This window comes from Labeo rohita, chromosome 2 (assembly GCF_022985175.1).
Source record: "Labeo rohita strain BAU-BD-2019 chromosome 2, IGBB_LRoh.1.0, whole genome shotgun sequence".
Classification (NCBI taxonomy): Eukaryota; Metazoa; Chordata; class Actinopteri; order Cypriniformes; family Cyprinidae; genus Labeo; species Labeo rohita.
In genome coordinates this window covers 917,207-941,662 of record NC_066870.1, presented here as the reverse complement: position 1 = coordinate 941,662, position 24,456 = coordinate 917,207, and the positions used below count along the sequence as shown (strand labels likewise).

General features: G+C 37.8%; 1 protein-coding gene across 3 annotated transcripts in view; it reads left to right on the top strand.

Moving 5' to 3' along the window:
* The first annotated feature begins 11,949 nt into the window (after positions 1 to 11,949).
* Positions 11,950 to 24,456, top strand: part of LOC127173652 (NAD-dependent protein deacylase sirtuin-5, mitochondrial) — an 86,577-nt gene continuing 74,070 nt past the window's right edge. Inside the window, exons 1-9 of one of the 3 annotated variants that reach the window (XM_051123563.1) lie at positions 11,950 to 12,026; positions 12,519 to 12,618; positions 14,028 to 14,161; positions 16,855 to 17,080; positions 17,705 to 17,792; positions 18,008 to 18,061; positions 18,816 to 18,939; positions 19,069 to 19,184; positions 21,676 to 22,205. In XM_051123563.1, the coding sequence (XP_050979520.1) occupies positions 12,534 to 12,618; positions 14,028 to 14,161; positions 16,855 to 17,080; positions 17,705 to 17,792; positions 18,008 to 18,061; positions 18,816 to 18,939; positions 19,069 to 19,184; positions 21,676 to 21,748 (900 nt within the window). In that variant the 5' untranslated portion in view covers positions 11,950 to 12,026; positions 12,519 to 12,533 and the 3' untranslated portion in view covers positions 21,749 to 22,205. Of the gene's footprint in view, positions 12,027 to 12,053; positions 12,250 to 12,518; positions 12,619 to 14,027; positions 14,162 to 16,854; positions 17,081 to 17,704; positions 17,793 to 18,007; positions 18,062 to 18,815; positions 18,940 to 19,068; positions 19,185 to 21,675; positions 22,206 to 24,456 lie in introns of those variants that run through there. The other 2 variants (XM_051123575.1, XM_051123569.1) reach the window with 2 other exon arrangements.

The following is a 24,456-nucleotide window of genomic DNA, read 5'->3' as shown; positions in this document are numbered from 1 at the left end:
ACAGTTTTTGCCTGATACTCCCAGCCTTTCAGCCACACTTGCAGTGCAAAAGGTACCAGAGCTCCCAGGGTCCAGGAAAGCATAAGTGTGCACAACTTTATTACCTTTCTGACTTTTCACCTGCACAGCCACAATGGAGAAAACAGCAGTATCCTCTTCACCAGCCCCAATATGACCGCACGTCTGCTGCTGCTCAGGTACAGTGCTCACAGTTTCTTTAGAGGTTATCCTTGTAGTATCCTCCTTCTCCACATGCAGGACAGATGGGTGTTTCCTGTGACACACTTCACAATCCAAACGACTCCTACAGTCTTTGCTTGTGTGTCCATATTTCAAGCACCCAAAACAAACACCTTTCTCCTTTAGAAAGTGAATCTTGTCCTGTTGTGTCTTTCTTTTAAATTGAAAGCATTTTTCCAGAGTGTGATTGGTGAGATGACAGAACAGACATGGTTACTGTGAGCTGTTAAGTTTTCCTTTTCTTTATGTCCATCCTTTATTGCATTGACGCTGGTGGCAAAGGTACCACTTTTCCTTTTCTGCTTAGCTTGAGTAGATAGCTTTGTGTGGCTGGCTGGGGGAACATCATTAATATTTCCAAACAGCGGGTCTGAAACAATTTTGACTTGTTTTTCAATAAAATTTACAAAATCAACAAACACTGCTCTGCTTCCAGTTTGACCCAATATGTCACATGCCACATTCCTCCACTTTTCCCTCAGCTTGTATAGGAGTTTCATTAGGATTGTCCTGAGGTTGGCTGGCATGTCCAACTCCTTCATGTACTTTATATGATGTACTATATTGGAGCAACCTCGAAGGAACAAAGCAAATGACTGCAGAGCGTTAACATCCTCAGGTTTTATTGAGGGCCAGTTGTTGATTTTGTCCATATAAGCAGAGGAGATTTTGTGTTCACTGCCAAAATGTTCAATCAAAAGTGCTTTTGCTCTTTGGTAACCAGATTCAGAGGGCAGATGCTGACAACTTCTTACAATGTCTCTTGGTTGTCCCCTAGTGTACTGTTCTAGGAAGTACAAACAATCACTGAAATTTTTAGTTTTATCCTCAATACAATTTTCAAAAGCTCTGAGAAAAGATTTGAAATGCAGGGGATCACCATCAAATACAGCTATACTTCTCATAGGCAGAGCAGAGGCTGTGTTTTGTTGAACCAACAGGGCAGTAATTTCATTTTGACGCTGCATAATGTTCAAAATGTCCGGAGAGTTGGTAGATTGATTATTGTCATGAGCTTTTTGCAAAACCAGTGCTTGTATATGGCTTTGTCCTTGAGAAACAGGAATGACATTAGGTATAGGTGGTTGTATTACAACATGTTTGGGTTTAACACCGGCAGGGACCGAATTTAACAAGCGACTGGAGGGAGGTTCAGAATTTTTATTAGTGGGCATGAAACGTTCAGCATTTGGATTTAGTTCATATGTTTCTTGAGTTTCTGACCTTTCCAAGTAAAAGTTCATGCCATCTGATGTTTTAGATGCACATTTTGACACTTTAGAGCCACACTTTGAATTTATTTCCAGAACCTCCAATTTTGCATTTGTCACCTTTAATTCTGCCTCCAGAGCAAGTTGTTCCTTTTCTCTCCTTAAATGTTCCCGTTTCTTCCGTAATTCCTCTTGGTCAAGTCTTATTTGTTCCTCCTGCATCTCCAAAATGTGCTTTTGTTTTAGAGCAGCCATGCGCTCCTGTAATGCTGCTTTCTCTGCTTGCGCTAATATTTTTGCAGATGCACTGGATGAAGTCTTTGACAGTTTAGAGCCAGCTTTTGAACGCGCTGCAGAACCTTTATTGGATACACTGTCCTCAGGCCCTATATCAATTTGATTATCAGAAGATTTGATTGGAAGTTCATATGAATGGCCTGCATTTGATAACCACCCTTTGACATCATCAATAAAGTTTGAAAACCGAATTTCCTTTTGTTCAAAATATTTATTTTGTTTTTCCTTTTCATCCTGAGGTATGTTCAGTGACACAAATGACAAATGATGTTGTTTTGCCTCATCAACACATGTTATCATTTGATCCAAAAGAGACTTGACTGCATCAATATTGTCTGCAGAATGCATCAATTTATCCATTTCATTCATGTACGATTTGGCTTGTCTACATTTTGTCGATCTCTTTTCCTGACACGTTTGAATGAAAAACAACATTCCTTTAGCGGTGAAACTTATGCGCCTTCTTGTGGAAAGCGCCGTGTCACTTGTGGCTTTGGATGCTACGTCAGACATTTTTACCCTCTTTTTTTTTTTTTTTTATTAATATTGGCCAGGTGCACACACAGTTATTTGCAAAGGTTGAATGGGACACGTACCTTGCAGAACTTTGTTTGCAACGGTGGTTGCCATTGCGCATGGAATTGGATGCGCGCAGTGATTGTTGTTGCGCGCGGCCGTGCGCGTCACCTGTGAGGGCTTTAGGCCTTTGTGAATCCAAATTGCGACAAATATTAATCCTCCACTCCGTAAATGCAGCTCCAATGCTCCAATAGCGTCACCGTTATCCAATACGGTGTACAGGGAAGCTTTACACTGTCGGATGGATAGGATTATTTGATGTTTGCCGTGCCGCCGCCACTCCTAGGCCCAGCCTTGTCTTTGTCTCCAGCATCCAGGTGAGTAATCCACTTTCAAAAAGGTAATCCAGCAAACAACGAGTCCAATTTCCAGGTAAACCAACAATATACATCCAGGGGCGCGGTTTTTTACTTAATGTAGTGGCTATTTGTCCATAAACTTAAGCAAAACTAATAATATCAAACTTCTCAAATGGCCACTGAGGCTACGTCATAGGTTAGGCTTTACGCAGGTTTAGAGGTACCAAAATAGACTAATGTCCATAGCAAAAGATGCGTTTGAGGAGGTTTATTTACACAAAGAAAGCAAGCTCACAGACATTTCTGCTGCCTCTCTTACGCTGGTAAAAAACCATATGCCCTCGCAGCCTGAGGTCCCTCCCACCTTGACCTACTTATGTAAATTAACACAGCACCATGTGACCAATAAACAACAATGTAAATAAACAAGAAAATAAGCATAAATGCAAAATAAAGCAAATTAACTTTAACAAGAAAGAAAAGGAAATACATCAGCTATAACTTAACTTAAACCTAAAATAAACAAAGTGCAAAATAGCTCCAACACGTCTTCTAAGGATGTTTGAGTCCAGTGCTCATCTTGAGTACTCAAAACAACTTTAGGAACACACTGTCCAGCGACACACACACACACACACGCTTCACGCTTTAATTGGATATTAAAGTGGGGCGATAGAGAAATCCTCTCATTAATTTGTGCCGTGCGCCGGCGGCTCTGAGGGAGTTATGTCATTATAATCTGTGCTGAACCTCGTTTCCAGTCTTACGCCACTGTAGATGTGAGATCCGGCTCGCTGCAGTGCGACAGGGTCACGCGCATTACATGCGACCAGCATCACGTCACATCACTGTCTTCTACGACTCACACCAAAATTCATCCCTGATATTCTTCTATGGCACATATTATATTCTCTTTCCATCTTGGTATTTGGAAAACAAGTTGGAAATGGAACAGCCATGAAATTATTAATAGTGTTTTGAAGCTGCACAACTGTTGTTTCCTCACACATGCTCCTCATACTGCTCTATTAAACACACTTCATCTATTCCTCACAGTTTTGCAGTAAACTGAGGGAGTAATCAACTGTGTACTACAATAAAAAATCACAATGAGTGAATCTCAAACTACAAACTCATTTTAAAATATCTCAGATTAACTATCACTAGTGAGAATCTCTGAAAATACATTTTGACACAAAAAATTGTGAGGTCAACCGTTCTTGAGGTTTGTGTGTCTAGTTTTGAGGCCTAGAGTATGTTCAACTACTTATATCTGTTTGCTGTCTTAAAAAAAGATGTTTTACAAAGACAATGTTGTCTACATATCATATAATCCATTAAGGTTTCTATAACAAATCATTGTTTGACATTTGTAAATAAACAATAAATTGAAACATAAAAAAATAAATTACCTTAACGACAGTAATTGTTGTTTCAGTTGCTGTGACAAAACCTTTTGTATTCGCAAAAAAAAGCAATCATTGCAAAAAAAAAAAAAAAAATTATGTTGGCTAAACAAAGTATCTTTACTGAGAAAAACTTTAAAAAAACTATCGTTGAGAGAACTCAAAAGTCTTACTGCATCAAGTTGCCTTATTTTTTTACGTTTTCTCAACTCCATATTTTTTACAGTGTTCAGTGTAATAACGTTTTCAAAACATCAGCACAAAAACACTATTTATACGTTATTTATAGATTGTTTGTTTAAAACATTTTAGTGGAACATTCGTTCAGGGAAGATTTAATATTAACATTCCATAATGTTTGTGAAATATAAAAATTGAATGTTTCACCCAAAAATGAAAATTCTGTCATCATTTATTCTCTCTCATGTTGTTTCCAAACAAAATGTTGGTAACCAAACAGTTTCTAGTCCTCTTTGATGTCCACAGAATTTTCCCCCACACTATGAAAGTCAGTGATAAACAGCAGCTGTCTGAAGAAAGACATTTATACAGATTTGGAACAACATGAAGTAAATGATGACAGACTTTTTATTTTTAGGTGAACTTTTCCTTGAATGTTTACTTTAACATTTACATAACCAAGAAAAAAACAAGCATATTTTTAAACATTTAAAGCACTGGACATTTTGAACATTCAGAAGTATAGTTTTCATAACCTAAAGGGAAAAACAACAAAATGTTCTTAGAACATATTTTTGTAAGCTGTAATGGAGGTGAGGATGAAGATGCAGAATTGCTGTCATGAGTCTCCTCATGCGTTTTTTTAGTCAATCAGTGATGAAGGATGTGGAAGTGACCCACATTAACAGAAGACTGATTTGTACCATGTGACTGTCCCAGCGTCATGTGACACACATCCAGTAAACACTGCAGCGCATTAGTGACATCTAGTGGACGGTCTGATACAGGACAGTGTGTCAAACCACACTCATCAATCACTGTCTGTCTGTTTGTATGCTGTGCACAGAAGGACACGTGAGCTTTTGGTTGTTTTACATTCACAGATTCATGAACAATAGCGTTTATAAAAGCATAATGAACATGTCATTTACAAGCCTGTTTGACATGTATGACCTCATCAGATGTTGACAGAGATCAGCTGGTGCCTTCACATCACATTTATTAACCTGTAATGAGTGAAAGAACACATTCATGGCTTTTTTGAGTCAGGCAGAAACTGTAACTTTAAAACTACGTACTGAAGAGCGCTAAACAAACACACATGACTTGTTTGCTTGATATTAATTTTGTTGTCACATTTTATTTTTTTACAAAACTTTTTAATTTCTTTAGACTTGGAGAAGATATAGAAGAACAAATGAAGAGTTTGGTTGCAAAACGCGATAAACGCCATTTTTTGACATTTGCATTTTATTATTGGAAATCACTGTTCAGATGTACCTTAATCTATGTGTGAATTGCTGCCATTAATAAAATTTAAGAATGTACATTTTAGGCCTCCTATAAAATGTATTTTTTCACAAAACGCGATATCCGCCAGACCAGTTTCTTTACAAAGTGCGATATAACCAGGGTTCGAAATTAACACCCGCCAACCCGCCAAATGCGGGTTAAAAATCATTTTGGCGGTTATTGATAAAGACTTACCAGCCAGTTTGGCCGGTGATGCATGAGCCAATCATGCAAATCATGTCAGAGACGCTCTGGGTCGTTTGTCCCCTCCGTCCTACATTTCACATGAACACTACACTACGGGTGACGTTTTAGATACCTATTGGCAGCAGCGCGCAGATACTGTACGCTTCGGTTTGCGGGTCCAATCAACGACGACAAGAGCGCGAAAATACAAACAAGAAATAGGAAATATCGGATGAGCAAAGAGGACTGAGCTGGACAGCGAAATAAGCTAAAATCAAAATGCTGCGGTGGTTAGGACAGACGTCAGGATCAGGAAGAGGTGAGAAGAGGAAGGAGGCAGAAGATGAAAATGCTCAGCATCCCCTGGGAAGAGAGTCAATGCCGGTGAAGTGCTCCGAGTTTGCTCATTGATTTAACGATAATATCAAAAAAAAAACATTTTTAAAAAGAGGATTCAATAGGCTAACTAAAAACGTTTACCATTTAATTGTTTATACTGTAGGCGAGCTGTCAGTCACGTAGGCTACGTTTATAGCGTTTTGCAAAAAAAAAAAAAAAAGGTATGTTATGTTATGTTGTGTTCTGGCCAAAACTAACTCAGAATCGTATTATTATTAATCAATCTTTGTATATACTATTCCATATATTTATGATGTATTGTTTTTTTTAACCAATTTAAGATGTTTGACAATGTTAAGATAAATATGTTGCATTTTGGCATGGTTTTTGACTTATTTATGAACTATTTATGGACATAAAATTAAATAAAAAATATCGTGGATTTGAAAAATATTGTGTCCCTGGCCTTCACTGAGCTCAAGTAATAGTTTAATGTACAAAAATTGTGAATGAACTTGACTGTTGATGTCTTAAATAATAATGTCAAATAACCAACATTTCTCAAAATGGATATATCTCGTTTTGCAACGAAACTCTTCAAATATTCACATAAAAGAGAGTCTTATTTATTGGTCATTTGTTTTTGATCACTGATAGTTTTTGTCCCAGCGAACAGGGAACGTTCTTAGAACTTTGGCAAATGCTCTGGCCATGTTCTCAAAGATATGAGAAAATGTTCTTCCAGTCATATTAACTGAATGTTTGTTTAGAGCTGTCTGGTTCAGGGAATGTGTTTTTTTTTTTTTTTTCTGAAGTGCATTTTTTAAATGATACTACTTGTTTTAGAATGTTCAGAACATTCTAAAGTAATGTTTCCATAATGTTTACTAAATGTTTCTTTAATGTTTGCATAACCAAGAAAAACAAAATTGGACATTTTGAATGTTTCAAGTTCCAGCGTAATGTAAATGTTACCAATGCATATTTTTGTTAGGTGAGATACTTCCATCAGTGTTAATTCACAGGAGCTGTTATAGTCTGCAGGAAACTGAAATCATGAACAATATTTCCAGGTCAAATAGCTTATTGAATAAGAAAGCACTGACTGAACAGAGCCACTGGACCTCAGTGAACACAGGATCAGCACACCATCATCACTACACAAACACCCACAATGCATTTCATGTTAAGATATGAATAAGACATAAACATCTGAAGATCATCGCAGCATCAACAGCATCGACCGCTTTACACATGCTGACGGTTGCTAGGTTATTGATGTGGTTGCTAAGGTTCTGTGAACAGCTGCTCATCCACACAGCAGTACATCATCAAGCTAACGAACACCATAACCAGTGGGAGTATGCATACTTCCATACTATATAGTAGGCGAAAAACAACATGTGCAAGAATTCAAGTATTCAAAAAACAGCAGATGAAAAGTATACACACATCTGATGGACACTTTACTTTCCCATGAGGCAGTGAGTGAATGACAGTGAATGAATGTGACGTGACAAATGTAGCACATCTATATTTTGCTATAGAAGCAGACTTATTTAGTGCTTTAAAGAACCACAGCAGAAGGAAAGCAGCACCTACTCAGAGTGTGGCTCATCTCTGCCACCTGCTGTTCATTCACTGTACACATGAACACAACAGGCACTTGAGTAACTACATGAAGCAGCTCACTGTCAAAGTCCAATGATGTTAGTGAAAAACATGGAATGTGAAGCACAGGCCTCCATCTGCTCATAAATGAGCCACTGACACAAAATGCACACAATTACACATGACTGGATCATTATAATGAGCATAATTCATCTGCGTACGGTCCAATCATCACATTAAGCTGAACTACTGAGGCAAAACTTACAAAAGGTTTGATGGGAAGTTTAGATATTAATTGTGCTGAAAAGTATTATTTTACCAATTGTTTTATTTTAAGATGTAAAAATGAAATTATTATATTAGATGCATACTGCACTTCAAATTTTTAAGTGATACATTAATTCTAAAAAGTGCAAGTTTTATGTATAGTCTCTCAAGGCCTCATAATTTTGTTAGAATAATTAGAGATGAATGATCAAAATGCTATTTAGAATAGATTTAAGGCTGGATTACGCTACACAAATTTTGCACCAATTTTTGAAGTTGACTCTATCTGATAAAAGTCAGAGCCCGTCTGCAGATTGGAAATGACAGATTCCATAGAAGACCATGTAGTGTATGACAGACTCTGATTTTTAACTATTTACAAAGTCAGCAAGTGTGTGATGCCTAATGCTTCAAACGTGGTGTAGTGTATTCCAGCCTGTCAGCTTCACTAAACTATATCTCACATCACACACTGACAGACTCTGAATGTCAGACCTCATTCAGTAATCACAAAGATCCCAGCTAACAAGAACATTCTCAGATCTTTGGCTAACGTTCTGACTAGGTTATGAACAAACATTCTTACAACATTACATTAACATTAATAAGATTAACATTAATAGAAACTTTGTTTAGAGTTATCTGCTCTTTAACACTGTTCGCAAAATGTTAGCATGAAAATATTGTTTATACTCAAATGTTTTTTTCTGAAATATTTTAGTTGGACATTCATGTAATATTTTTTCAGTGTTACTGTTTGTTTCAGAAGGATCAGAGAGCATTGTTTAAAAGTAACATTCTCACAATGTTTGCAAAATAGATCAAATGGAATGTTCGCTTAAAAATATATATACAAAAGAAAATTAACAGCATTTAGAAAACTTGGTGTTTTGAATGTTCACATATTTTTGTTATCTGGGCTGGAATGAGTCAGTTATAATTTTGCACTTTCTGTGGTGTGAATGATTAATGCTAACACATCTGTGATGACAGAACAGTATGATTATGCAGTAATGGCGCTAGTCTGAGCCCGTGTGAGACCGCAGGGTGTGTAACTACAGTCAGCACACACACACACACACACACACACAGATCAATGGTCCTGTACCTGCAGCACTTCACAAGCACTTCATGTCCACATCTGATCCTGCACTCATCTCTGAGCGCCATATACACTGATACAAGCCATCAGATCCTCTCAACAACTTCATCAGTGTAGTACAGTAGTGCTTTTATTGGTACTGACTCAGCTGAAAATGATGGCAGGTCTCCATGGCAACAAGAGATGCTGCTGCCGCTGCTTCACTCGAGCATCTTTACTGCACATCTGCAGAGCAGGAGTCAATCCCCGCTGCCCTGCCTCATGTGTCAGTGTGGTGCAGTGAGAAGTTGGCTGCTGCTGCTGCTGTGTGTGTGTGTGTTTGTGTATAATCTATAATGTACCTGTCTGGAGGCTGACGGATCTCCCGGTGTAGCGGAGGTACGGCGCTCTCCGGACGGCTCTGCGCTCGGCTTCATCCTCCAGAGAGGCCGCCATCGACCTCCATCAGCGGCCACTGCTTCACTGGGACGGGCACAGTGTCGCGGCGGAGTGCTGGTGTCGATTAAACGGCTCCACTGTAGCGAGGAACTGTTCGTGGAGAGACGCGACATGCGCGTTCCTGCAGGGGGCGCTCGAGGCCTCACAGAGACAGGAAATCATCAGAGAAATATTTGATCATGCTGTAATATATGATAATCGGTTCATTCTAAGCACTGGTATCTGATGTACGAATACAAATCTATTCCATCAGTTTTCATGGTGGATTTTAAGCAAAACAAAACAAAACAAAACAAAAAAAACAAAACAAAACATAATAATGCTACAATTGCGACAGCGTGATTGGTCCATTCCGACAAGCGCTAAGAAAAGCAACTGATGTCACGTGACAGCGCCGCGCCGCTTCAGTCTGCTTTGAAATGGTTTTAAAACGTTGAATGTTTTACCAACTTCTTCACCCCACGCATAACATTATTTGAACGTTTATTTCGTGGCAGTATTGTTTGCACTATTTATCCTCTATTTATACCACCTATTACAATAGTGAAAAATATCTGCATCTCATTATTGTAGTACACATATGCAATACGTACTAAGTGTAAATAATAAATTTGATTAAAATTATTAAATGGATGTTGCCCTCCCCTACACTAACCCTGCCCAATACTGTATTTTCAACCTTTTGATTATTTCCTTCATTTTTATTGAAAATAGATGCTTTTGTGATGTGATGTGAGATGTAAACAAAGAAAAGAAGAGTTCGGCAAAAAAGCGGATTCGAACTCGGGTCGATCCCATAAAAAGACTGTGCTACAGCTGTGTTTTGTAGTGTTTTCTAGCCCAATCACACATTGGTGGGTGGAGTTAATTAACAGAGTCTGCCAACAAGGCAGGCTATTTGCATTTAGTGTAAATAGACATTATTCTTTATATTTAAAAAATGTTAAAATGTCAGTTTTTCTTGTTGTAATTTGATTGTTATTTAAAGGTTACAAAAAATGTGTTCATCAAGTACAAAGAACATCATTGGGACGTCGTAAGAATGTTGGTCTCAGAATGTTTTCTCTCAGCTCAAGTTATAAGAACATTTTTACCAGCACCAGCACATGACCAGCAAAGGACCAGCATGAACCAGCTAAAACCAGCATCAAAACACACCTAACCAGCATGTGCTGTTTTTTCACCAGGGTGATCGGCTGTGGAAAGATTTCTTCAAGAATTTTAGGCCCGTTTGATCTAAACCAGGCTCCTCAAATCAGCCCTGTAGAGTTCAGCTGCCATCCTACTGAAATCCACAAAACAAGATTCAGAAAACAGGTCTTTCATAAATATATTTTGTAACTTAAGCAATTGACATTAAACGTTTCCAGAATTGGGTTGAGTGCTGTGTACATATAGTGCAGATCAGAATTAGAATCAGAATCAGAATCAGAAAGAGCTTTATTGCCAAGTGCGTTCACACACAAGGAATTGGTCTTGGTGTTAGGAGCTTCCAGTACAGAAAATACAAACATAGTGCAGACATACATAAAGTTAAGGTAATAATAAACACTAATATTAAAAAAGAATATACAATAAATTATAAATAACAGTGGTAATAAAAATATACAGAAAGAAAAAAAAATAAAAAAGGAAGTCCATAGACAGAACTATGAATGTGCATGTGTGCTATATACAAAAGTTTTATTAAGTAAAAACACATGACCAGTACTGAGGTGTGTTAAGTGTGGTTCAGGTGGGATATGGCTTGGGGGAAAAAACTGTTCTTGTGTCTGGCTGTTTTGGTGCACAGCGCTCTGTAGCGTCGGCCAGAGGGCAACAGTTCAAAGAGAGAGTGGGGTGGGTGTGAGGGGTCCAGAGTGATTTTCTTAGCCCTTTTCCTGACTCTGGAGGTGTAAAGATCATGGAGGTTGGGTAGAGAGATACCAATAATCCTCTGAGCAGCCCTGACTGTCCGTTGTAGTCTTCTGATGTCTGTTCTGGTAGCTGAACCAAACCAAACAGTAATAGAGGAACACATGACAGACTCAGTGATGGCCGAGTAGAACTGTTTTAGCAGCTCTTGTGGCAGGTTTTATTTTCTCAGCTGGCAGAGAAAGTACAGCCTCTGCTGGGCTTTTTTCACAATAGAGTCAATGTGAATGTCCCACTTCAGGTCCTGAGAGATGTTGGTACCCAGGAATCTGAATGATTCTACTGTAGCCACAGTGCTGTCCATGATGGTGAGTGGGGGGAGAGCAGGGGGGTTCCTCCTGAAGTCTATGATCATCTCCACTGTTTTAAGAGTGTTTAGTTCCAGATGTTAGAGCACAAGTTGCAAAATCAGTGAAATAAAAATCAAAAGTGTGCTCGGTGTACGTCTATGTTTACAATTTCAAACTCATCATTTGACGGTTTCTATGATCATCAGAGAGTGACATCAGTCTCGTCATCTGCCACTAGAGGGAGCAGAGACACAACATCACTATAGAAACAGACGCGCTTTGCGACACCTTTCCATGCTTTACGACATTCGTTCATATAGTTTACGGCAAGTACGACGCCTAGAAAGAGTATTTTCACAGAAACTTTCCTCAGTGTAAGATTATTAAAGATCATGCTGTCTAACACTTATTCTCATACGAATTAAAATGTGTAAAGGGCTCGGCTCATCAGTCGAGCAGCAAAGTATTTCCATCTTTCTGTCGCTGATGTGACGCGTTTTATTTGTGATGTTTGATTTAATCTGCAGTGTTTTGTAGTGTTTTCATCATTATAGCAGTTAAACTAGAGCACGTGTGGCAGTGTGAAGCTGTGCTGGTGTGAGTGTTGATGTATAGTTTGATGTCAGTGATTTTTGCTGTCGATCATCAGGTGTTTTTGCGGAGCAGCATCAGCTGTAGATCAGTAGATCTGTAGATCTGTGTTCTGTGTGCTGAATATACTGACATTTGATCTGATGATGCACTGACTGCTGTGATTAATAATAAAGCAGTTCATTCCAATAAGTGGATCTGATCAGTAAACCTCGAACAGACTTTAGTTTGTGTCAGTGATGTTCACAAATGTCACATTTCTCTGCCTTTGACAGACAAAAGATCAACAAATGTTGATGAATCAGCTGATGTTGAGGACAGCAGCACACTGCGGGAGATGGACAGCTGTCAATCAAACCATCCGGACAAACTCAGGTGCGTGACGGAACCGGAAACACGAACATCGATTCATCTCATATTTACAGTAATTATAATGTACAGTGTTGCACAAGACCACAACATATAGGGTACAACGAGCTAAAGGCACAAACTAAGAAAAAAAGTCCTTTTCGCTGTGCCCAAAGTGTAAGATTGCAGAGAAATATATACATTTGTATTGAGCATTTATGGAGCAACAGTTTTTGTGTGAAAATAAATCATACAAGTCATTTATTTTGTTTAAAAATCTTACAAATGCACGAGGTGGCCTTTTACCTTAAAAGGCTCACAATAATGATACAAATACTTTTGCTAAAAAAAAAAAAAATTTTTCTAAGTTAATACTTGTTCAAACAATCACTTTAGCAAAGTTTGTACTTTTATTTTCTGCTTATTTTAATTTTTTGTTGAATAAATGTACTGTCATTAAAATATGTTATTATAAAACATATTTTAAAATACAGAAACAAAATATTTTTAAATTGTGAAGATTCTGAAAGCATTGAAGGAGATCCCATAGTTATTGAATATAGATTTACAGTAGTAACAACAAATTCTATTTTATTATATGATATGATTAGTAGCATGTTTTTAAATATGATGGTTTGATTCTGAACATAGTGATTATCTCTAAGACGGACACCCAAAATAATATATGATATTTACCATCTGAATCTAACCATGTCATGTCAACAAATGGAAAAGTCAGCCTTCTGTTAATGATCATGTTAATTATTGTGTCTTTTAGCCCCAACAGCAGGGGCGCTTTTTACCCCAAATACCATACTTTTACATATTCATAAATAGACGGGATTAAAAAGCCCCCAAAGTACTGCAATGACCATATCCCATATTAAAACTCAAAATATTTCATTTACATACCTAAAATGTATATTTTACAGTCACCCTTGTGCAGATTGATCATAAACACAGCAAAAAGGCTTCCTACCAGTGTCCATCACACAAAACTTAACATCTTGCACAGTTTTATCTAAAAACTAAAATACAAGCATTTCAGTCAAATGTAATTAATATGACAGCGGCTCTCTAATGCATTTAGTACTAGAATGATGGCATGAGCAGGCGGTAATGACCCAAAATTCAGCGGGATCAAGACAACAGTCCCTCGTAGGGCTTGAATACAAAAGTGCACACAATGAATGGCGACTGTGGGAAGCAAAAGCCGAATCCCAGACATTTCGAGTGATTTAGAAATCACTGCCGGATGCATGTTTTAGGTCCAAAAAAGGCCATGTCCGGGGAAAAGAGGACGTATGGTCACCCTACCTTTAGCACTAAGGAGAACTTTTTTTTTTTCACTTGGAAAACATCCTAGCAATGCTGTGTTAACTACTTAGACTTATGTTTTTGCTGTGTATTATGTGAATGAATGTGTGTTTGTGCAGATATGGCTGAGTTTCGTGAGATCTTCTCAAAGGCCCGACACATTGCCGTCATCACAGGAGCAGGAGTCAGTGCGGAGAGCGGCGTACCGACCATCAGAGGAGCCGAGGGACGCTGGAGGACATGGAAAACACAGGTTACACCACACGCACAAACTTTGGTTTCCATGTTTTATGGGGACATTCCATAGGTGTAATGGGAAACTTTCTACACTTGTAGATTTTCAAAAAACTTTGTATGATTTGTATGAAAACATTCTGTATGATTTACAGTCATTCATGTAATGGTTTCATGGCATACAACAAATTTAGGATAATAGATAATATCCTAGATCCTAATAGATTCATAATAGAATAGATTCATAAATTCATCTGGATTTTTTATTCATGTGCTTTGAGAACAGATAATATTAGTATAATAAATGAACAATATTTTATAGCAGTTATATTTATGATAGACATACAATATCTAATGCTCCCAGCTAAAGAACCACTGTTTTAGACCACACTAAATGGGTGTTTGCACCACAGCTCATTTCATTACTGTTTCAGCTGAATTTTAACAAACCTCTAGAAGACTGACAGAAGACAGTCTGTGTAAGTGCTGCATTTGAAACAGACTCCCTAATCTATGAATCAAACAGCCCAAACAGAACATCGCTGAGAAATACTTCATATTCATGTGATGTGCTTGCCTTGCATTAGGATCATTGTACATTAAACTGAAGCATTCACTTAATCAACATTAGCAAATATAGATGTAGTAATTAAAATCAGATAAATCAATAAGCAGACGGCTGATGTGGTTAAACAAAGTGGAGAAAAAAAAATAAACAATACCAGTGCACTCCACTGGAACACTTGAGATGGACTGACCCATCATGGAAAACTGGATATTTCTGTTTCTTTTGAACAAATGCCTTGATATAAAGCTTTACACACTCTAATATTTACAATGTGACATCACAACCATGAGTTCATCAACACATGACTGCCCACATTTACACATCAGTAATGAGTGATGTGTAAATAAAATGAATTTGGTTCTAGATAAATATATTAAAGGATGTAGCACAGAAAGATTATTACCATCAACCACTCTGAGTCCTGACCCACAGTGTGAACATGCTGCTCACTTTAAAACTGTACAACTGTAAAATGGTGCTACCGTAGTCTAGGGCTGCATGATTAATCGAATGCGTTTATGAGGCGCGCTTAGTCAGTAAAGCCGGTACTTTGATTAGTAGTACAGCTCCATCACGTGCGTTCAGCTGGAGCGGCAATTAATACACAGAGCCGTAAATCACTGACAAGCTACGCCAAATCGCGCTCATAATCGAATGCGATTCATCTGCGATTATGAGCGCGATTTGGCGTAGCTTGTCAGTGATTTACGGCTCTGTGTATTAATTGCCGCTCCAGCTGAACGCACGTGATGGAGCTTTACTACTAATCAAAGTACCGGCTTTACTGACTAAGCGCGCCTCATAAATGGATTCGATTAATCGTGCAGCCCTACCGTAGTCATTGTGTCTCACAGGTTTGGTCTGCTAATTGAGGACTCTGTAGTGAACCAGGCTAAGACAGGAGCACAGATCTGAATGTTGTTTTGACTTGCTCACATTTTTAACCAGTTCTGTAGTGTAGCTTTAATCTCATTTTTAAAGGCGCAGTTAGCAGACACACGCGTCCTGACAGCATCTGAGCTGTCTGAGGTCTCTTGGTTTTGACACTGGGTGATTTCATAGAAATCAACAAGGGTTCAATAATGTCCTTGTTAAATGTTAACTAGTTCACATTCTAGACCACAACACTACATTATAAGGTAAAATAAAGCAATAAGCCTCAGGAAGCAATGGTTTACAGTGAATTTATAACAGCTAGGTGGCATTTTAAATAGCTGTTATAAATTCATTGTAAACCATGGCTTTACAGGGCTTAATGCTTTTATAAAACGGTTATTCCGTATACATTGTAAGGTTTTACAAAATAAAACAGAGCAAATAAAGTGTAATTATATTAATATAAACTTTATTCTTCTGCCAAACAATGTAGTTCCTCAGAAACAGTTGTGGTTGCAACAAAGGGGTTGCTGAGCAACACACAAATGTAAACAAAGGTGTATGTTTGTAGAGTAATTTACAACAGCTTCGAACGCGGCTCAACCAATCAGAATCAAGGATCAGAACTATCTGATTTATAACATACATTAAAAAATATTTAAAAGTAAGATTAGATATTTTATCACGCTTATATTGTTTATATATATATATATATATATTTTGCTTAAAATAAGTGCCTCCTAAAAACAAACAGTGTACACGTGATAATCAGAACGCTCTTTTCATGAGCAGTAGACAAAGTTCTAGTAAGTCAGTTATGGCCTTTCCTTGCCGTCTACAAATAATTTTGTCCAACTATAACATTTATTATGAAATACTTTAAAAATGCTGAATAATTATGCTAAATGTAGATTAACGAACTGTTTCCTGCATTTATTTTCATGAAGCAGAAAGGACTTTAATGAAGCGTGTTTGGCTCTAGATCAAAATGTTAGAGGATTTAACATTGCAAAATCACTACCATGAACAACCCTGAGCCCCGTCCCATTGTTTTGATGTGCTGATCACAAACTGTAGCAATGTTAAAATGCTACCGTTTTCATACATCATGATGAGGACTCCTGGTGTAGTGAATCAGTGTAAGACAGGAGCACAGATTTGAATGGTGTTTTTTAATGTATTTGTAGAGTAGTAAAATCTCTGGAATCGCTCTTGGCAAAGTTGTGAATGTGAAAGTTTCTTATTTTGATTTTTGTCTGTCTCGTCAGGATCTGGCCACGCCAGAGTGTTTCTCGCGTCACCCCAGCCGCGTGTGGGAGTTCTACCACTATCGCAGAGAGCTGTCCCTGAACGCCCAGCCCAGCCCCGCTCACAGAGCCATCGCCGAGTGCGAGGCGCGTCTCAGCAGACAGGGCCGATCGCTGGTGGTGATCACGCAGAACATCGACGAGCTGCACCAACGCGCCGGATCCAGACACGTCCTGGAGGTCCACGGTCAGAGCTCACACACCCGCAACACACCGTACATGACCTCTGTCAGAACATGATGATGATCAAACACACACATCAACATCAGCAGAGGATAAAACTGAGCTCTGATTCAACTGTCATGCTTTCACCATCAGAAATACTGAGTCCTGGGAAATGCTTGGGTAATGCTTTAATTAAAGCCTTTATGTAAAACACATTATAAAAGCAGATTTAATGCACTTTATAATGCACTGTACAATCTCATGAATAACTGTAACCACAGTTAATACATTATGACACTCATCAATCCATTGTTACACTATGCATTTTAAATTTGTTTTTAATTATTTATATCAAAATATAATGTACTACAATTCACATTATGAATAATTGTAAAGCATTATACATAATTCATTCAATAACGCTTTATAATGCATTATACATGAAGGCTTTAAGTAAAGTATTACCAAAGCTTGCTTTTATCCTTAGATTCCCAGTGGAAAAAATCTGTTGTCATTGTATTGAGGATCCTTCTATTGATGTTAAAACTTATAACTTTCAGCTTTACAAATGAGTCTACTGTGCGAAGCACAAGCAAACTATAGTCTTTCTTTTGATAGACTTGTTGAAATCTTGTTCTGTCTGTAGGAAATCTGTTTCAGACCAGATGTTTGAGCTGTAAAGATGTGGAGATCAATCACAAGAGCCCCATCTGTCCATCACTGGAGGGCAAAGGGTAGGTGACGCTCATCTGCACCCACAAATCAAAGTCCATTTACCCTCCAGATCCCACTGACTCTCTGTATTCAGAGAAATAACACAATGAGATGCTGGACAGTCCACCACAGCAGCTCCATTAATAATGCTGATCCAGACTCAGACTGATGAAGCGTCGGTCAGCATGATGACTGTGATGATGTATCATGTGTGTCACGCTTCATACTCCAACAGATCACCTGATCCTGACGCACCTGACGCGCTCATACCTGTCAAAGACCTGCCCAGGTATCTCAATTCAGTTGTGCTAAAAATGTGCTCACCCTCACACCATCCAAGATTAGGATGAGTTTGTTTGTTCATCAGATTTGTAGAAATGTGTCATTCCATCACTATCTCACCAATGGATCCTCTGCAGTGAATGGGTGCCGTCAGAATGAGAGTCCAAACAGCTGATAAAAGCATCACAATAATCCACAGGTAATCCACACCACTCCAGTCCATCAGTTCACATCTTGAGAAGACAAAAGATGAAACAAACCCATCATCAAGACATTTTAACTGAAATGCACCATAATAGCAATAGTCCATAATCCATAATAACACTTCCTCCAGTGAAAAAGTCCATCTCATGTTGTCTCTCACATCAAAATCCAGCCACTTTTTGTTTAGAGCTGTTTTGGCTTGTAAACGGTGCTTGTTCTGTGCAGATATCGCTCCTGATTCAGACCAGACCACTTTTCACTGGCGGAAGTGTTATTATGGATTATGGACTCATTTTTTGGTTAAAAACATCTTAATGATGGGTTTGTTTCAACTTTTGTCTTCTCAAGATGTTAACTGATGGACTGGAGTGGTGTGGATTACTTGTGGATTATTGTGATGTTTTTATCAGCTGTTTGGACTCTCATTCTGACGGCACCCATTCACTGCAGAGGATCCATTGGTGAGCACTGGTGACATTTTCAGTAAATGTTCAGTTTTGTCTGAACTAGTCCTTTCATGCTGAATGTGTGTGTGATATCTGGTGCTGTGTGTTCAGGTGTGATGAGAAGGGCTGTGACGGGCTGCTGCGGCCGCATGTCATCTGGTTTGGAGAGACTCTGGACTCTCAAATCCTCACTAAAGTGGAGAAGGAGCTGGAGACGTGTGACCTCTGTCTGGTGGTCAGTTTGACTCCGATGTGAAACTTTTACTTCTGAAAGCTTCTGCTGACCAGATAAACACGCCTGCTTTGTTTTTTTCTTCAATTATGTGCATCTGAAGTTCTGTCTGTACTGTGTTCGTGTCTTCAGGTCGGCACGTCCTCGGTCGTTTACCCAGCAGCCATGTTCGGCCCACAGGTGGCGTCCCGCGGCGTTCCGGTGGCCGAATTCAACACTAAGATGACAGTAAACACACCACGCTTCAAGTGAGTCTAACCTGCTGTTCACACTTAAACACAGAACATATGATGTTTCTGAAAATAATTACAGAAGGAATAATGTCCAGCGATCAGGAGCGACACAAACCTCAGCTGTTTATTACACCAATACAACATCAACATGACACTGATTTTCTTCTGCTGTGATACAAGAAACATGAAACTAGCAGACCAGTGTGAACCAGATGTGTACTTTACTGTACTAAATATGCACTTGTAGTGTTCTTCATATCTCGATATAATATAATATTAATAAAACAAAACACCACTTAAGTGACTTAATGTGAGACACTTTCTTGGCTGTGTTTCTTAAGGGAGAAGTCCACGTCCAGAGCAACATTTTACAAGTAATGTACTCACCCCCTTGTCATCCAAGATGTTCATGTCTTTCTGTCTTCAGTCGTAAAGAAATTATGGTTTTTGAGGAAAGCGTTTCAGGATTTTTCTCCATATAATTGACTTCATTGGTGCCCCGATTTTGAACTTCCAAAATGTAGTTTAAATGCAGCTTCAAAGGCTCTAAACGATCCCAGCCGAGGAAGAAGGGTCTTATCTAGTGAAACAAGTGTCATTTTTTTCGGAAAATAAAAATGTGTATACTTTTTAAGCACAAAAGCTCATGTAGCACAGGTTCTGAGATGTGCGTTCATGACACTACATATTATTGAATCACGTCGAAAGGGTCATGTGAAACGACAGACCCAGTGTTTACAAAGTGAACACGCAAAGACTAAGAAAGTACAAGTAAGTCAAACACTTTACAAACAAAAAGATACAACGATGCTGGATGATTCTGAAGTTGAAGGAGAAAATAACATGGAGTTTCTCGCCATACTCTACCTTTTTGAGCCGGAGTACACAGACGATGAACTTGTGGTGATTCGAAGACGTGATTCGTAGTAGTAATGGGAAGTTTGGATCATTTTAACGAATATTTTTTCAAGTCATTTCATTCATTTTAGCAAAATCAGCATCACGTGACAGCCCCATAACATAAACGAATGACTCGAAAAACCCAAAGACTCCAAACAGGTGAACTAGTGCCAGTTCAGAACCTAATAGGATGTTGCACATGCGCGACTGAACGAATCACTCCCTGAGACGACTCATTCTTCCCGAGTCACATTAAAGTTTCGTTCAAAATGAACAAATCATTCAAGAACGCACATCACAGAGTCTGTGCTACAAGAACTTTTGTGCTTAAAAAGTATAAATCTTTTTATTTTTCGAAAAAAATGACTGATCGTTTCGCTAAATAAGACTCTTCTTCCTCGGCTGGGATCATTTAGAGCCTTTTGAAGCCGCATTTAAACTACATTTTGGAAGTTCAAAATCAGGGACACAATTGAAGTCCAAAATATGAAGAAAAATGCTGAAATGTTTTCCTCAAAAACCATAATTTCTTTATGACTGAAGACAGAAAGACATGAACATCTTGGATGACAAGGGGGTGAGTACATTATTTGTGAATTGTTGTTCTGGAAGTGGACTTCTCCTTTAGTTCACCCCAAAAATGACAATTCTTTGTTCTAAACCTGTACGAGTTTCTTTCTCATACATAAAATAAGATGTTTTGAAGAATGTGAGTAACAGTTGATGGTAGTCATTGACTTCTATAGTATGGAAACACATGCCATGGAAGTGGATGGCTACCATCAACTGTGTGGTTACAAACATTCTTCAAAACATCTTCTTTTGTGTTCAGCAGAAGAATAAAACTCAGAATTGAAACAATTTGTGGGTGAGTAAATGATGCCAGAATTGTTATTTTTGGGTGAACTAACATTTTTAAAAAGTGGATATTGTAATAATATCAAATGAAATCAATAAAACATTTACTTTAAATCATTGTTTTATTCATCTTTTATTGTGTTAATATATTTTTGTTAATAGAATATTTAATATATTTTAAATGAAATAAACTTTATAAATGTATAATAAAATATATTTAAATACGTGACATGAGTTTCAACAGAAATGTCATTAAAATAAATTTTAGTTTATAAATGGTTGTCTGTACATTCAGCAGTATGTTATCCATATGTTAAAGACAATAGAAGTAATTATGATATTACAAACAAAGATGTACTAAAGTGCTTCAAAAACACTCTAAAGTTTAAATAATTGCATTTAATATAAATTTAAACTATAATATATTTTTATTTGATTGCAAATAACATGCAGTTAAGTGTCTGAAAACATTACATTCATTTTACACTGAAGTATATAATTTTAAAGTGTTATTTCCGTAATAAAACTATTTTTAAAAGCATTTACTGTTGATAGAAATAATAAGTAAACTTTGAAAAGGTCAGATATGGACTGAGACCGTGATCAGTCACACACACACACACACACACACACAGGTGTAATGATCAGACTGCTGGATGTGTTGTGTTGTGGTGTTGTGGTGTGTTTGCTGTAGTGAATCAGTGCTGTGTGGATGTGATGTTCATTCTGTCTGGTCTGTCTGGTCCAGGTTTCATTTCCCGGGCCGCTGTGCAGTGACTCTTCCTGCGGCTCTGGCACGACACGAGTCTGAAATCATCTGACGCTCAGAGCCGCACTGGATCAGCTGGAGCTCAACCTGAATGAAAACAGCACATACAATAATAGAACAGATTCATTCCTCTGCTTTTGAAATATCAACTACTGTATATAAACTGGAAATGGGTCAAAGTATAATCGCACAGACGCTGATGTTGCTGGAGTGAATGTTAGTGCTGTTGACAGTTTTCCATGTGCCTTAACTTTCTCAAAGAGTTTGATAAATCAGTGTCAGTGTTCCTCATGTAGAGGAGCTGTACTGGATATGTTTCTTCAGTTCATCTGCTTGATTAATGTGTGATAAAGCAACATAATATTCCAGTTTACATAGAGAAGTGTCTGTGGTGTGTTTGTGTGTGTGGTGTGTGTGGATGTAGAGCTTTACTCTGAAGGGCCACTAGAGGGACGACAATATTTGCCTTTGTTTCATTCCAGCATTAAATACCAATGAATAAAAGTGTTTTTCACTGATTGTGTCTGATTCATGATGTTCAGTCAGTGTTGTATCTGTGTCTCCTCCTGCACACTCACACACATTTATTAAATATATAAAACAGCTTTCATCCTCCTTAACATATTTACAATGAACGTCTAGACTATTACATTTCTAAAATGGATGTGTCAATATGTAAGATTTTATTTAGTTGTTTTTATACTGACCAAACTATATTTTCTATCTCCTAACCCAAACCTAACCCTAACCTACCCCTTACTGAAAACCTGTTTGCATCATTTCAATTTTAGATAAATATAATTTTGTATTTTTTATTTAATTTTTATTTCCCCTTGTGGGGATTGCAGGCCAGTCCCCACAATGTAGAAAAACAATCAGGTTTTATTATCATTCTCCTCACAAAGGATAAACAAGAACACACATACACACACACAGTCTGGTTTATTATCTTTGTGGGGACTCTCCATAGGCGCAATGGTTTTTATACTCTCCACACTGTATTTTCTATCCCCTTACCCTAACCCTACCCCTAAACCTAACCCTTACAGAAAACTTTCTGCATTTTTACTTTCTCAAAAAAACTCATTCTGTATGATTTATAAGCTTTTGTACCCATGGGGACCTCAAGCCGGTCCCCACAATGTCAAAAATTTCAGGTTTTACTATTCTTGTGGAGACATTTGGTCCCCACAATGTAGCAAAAACAAGTACACACACACACTCAGCCCTCGTCCCCATTTGTATCATTGCCACAGAAGTCAGTGAGTTTATTTTTGTGTCTCTGATCGTCCCACACACACGCTGACAGTCACAACAGCCTCTAGTTTCCACTGAATCGCTGACTAAGACTGAAATCAGCCACTGACCACACATGACCTGCGGTGAAACAATAATGTGCTTTAATGATCATTTATCATCATCAGTATGAGTTGCTTGGAAGCTGCTGCAGGATGAGGAACAGACTTTTGCTGATGAACCCTCTGATGCTGCTTGTACGGTGGTGTTGAGCTCGGACCTATAAATGCCTTTTTTGACTTAAACTGTCAGAAAAAAAAAGCTTTGGAGCACAGATTTAAGTTTGGTCTCTATTGCTGAAAAGTATAATAAATAAAATAAATAAAAAAGTATAATAAATAAAAAATTACTATTTGTAAATTTTCTATAAAATATATATTTTCTAAAACATGTTTTACTCTAAAACTGTGTGAAAATCAAAGCCACGTCTGCTAAATAAATACATGTAAATGTGATTGTAAACAGTTTGTGCTCCAAATGAGGTTGATATCTCAAAAAATGAGCTTTCAGTCAGATTTTGTTTGGGCACAGGACCAAACTTTTCCATAAGGTTAAATTTACTTCCTATTTGTTTTCAATGCTGTTGTTTTTGACCGCAAACAGCATGATATAAGTATGATGTATGATATGCTTATTTTTTAAATCTGCAATTCAGCTTTGGCTCGAGGAACTAGCTTTACAGAAGAAAAGGTGGTAACACTTTAGAATATGGTTCCATCATTAGTGAATAACTACACAGGAACAAATAACTAACGCACTATTAAGATTCTAGTAACTACTACTGACTAACAAGAAACTCTGATTAATGAATCAGTAAGTAATAGTGCTTAGTTGAGTGTAGTAGTTCACTATTAGCTAATCAGTAACTACAGTTTTTTTCATATCTCCCAGAGAACTACTAGGAACTACCAGGGGCGTCGCTAGGGCTAATAGCCCCGAATGTTTTTACTCCAGCCCCGAATGTTTTTTTGTTTGTTTGTTTGTTTGTTTTTTGTTTGGTCCTATGATTTCCACGGAATTTGTCAAAGTTTGAATGAATTAATCAAAAGTTAGTCACTTAAATCAAGTCGCGATATGGACTAGTATCTGTAAATATTATGCCGCCAAAGACTATTTAAATATGAATCATGCGTCTTCTTATGATTGAACGGGGCGGACGCGCGGTTTGATTTCAGCGTCTGCAGTTTCACTAAATGAGAACATAAATACATTAACAACATCTTCAGAACTGCTCTGAGAGTCACTTCATGAGCATTTCACGGTTTCATTTGAGTAAAACAAGCGTCAAATATACACACAGAAATTTAAAGATATTCACGGCAACCCATCAAAGTAAAAGTTCATTTTAACTTTATTAACCATTCAGTATAATTTACGTGCCTACTACTACTACTACTACTACTATTAATTAATAAAAATGTATACAATTTTTTCACCCAATATTTCTACCATGTTTTAAATTTG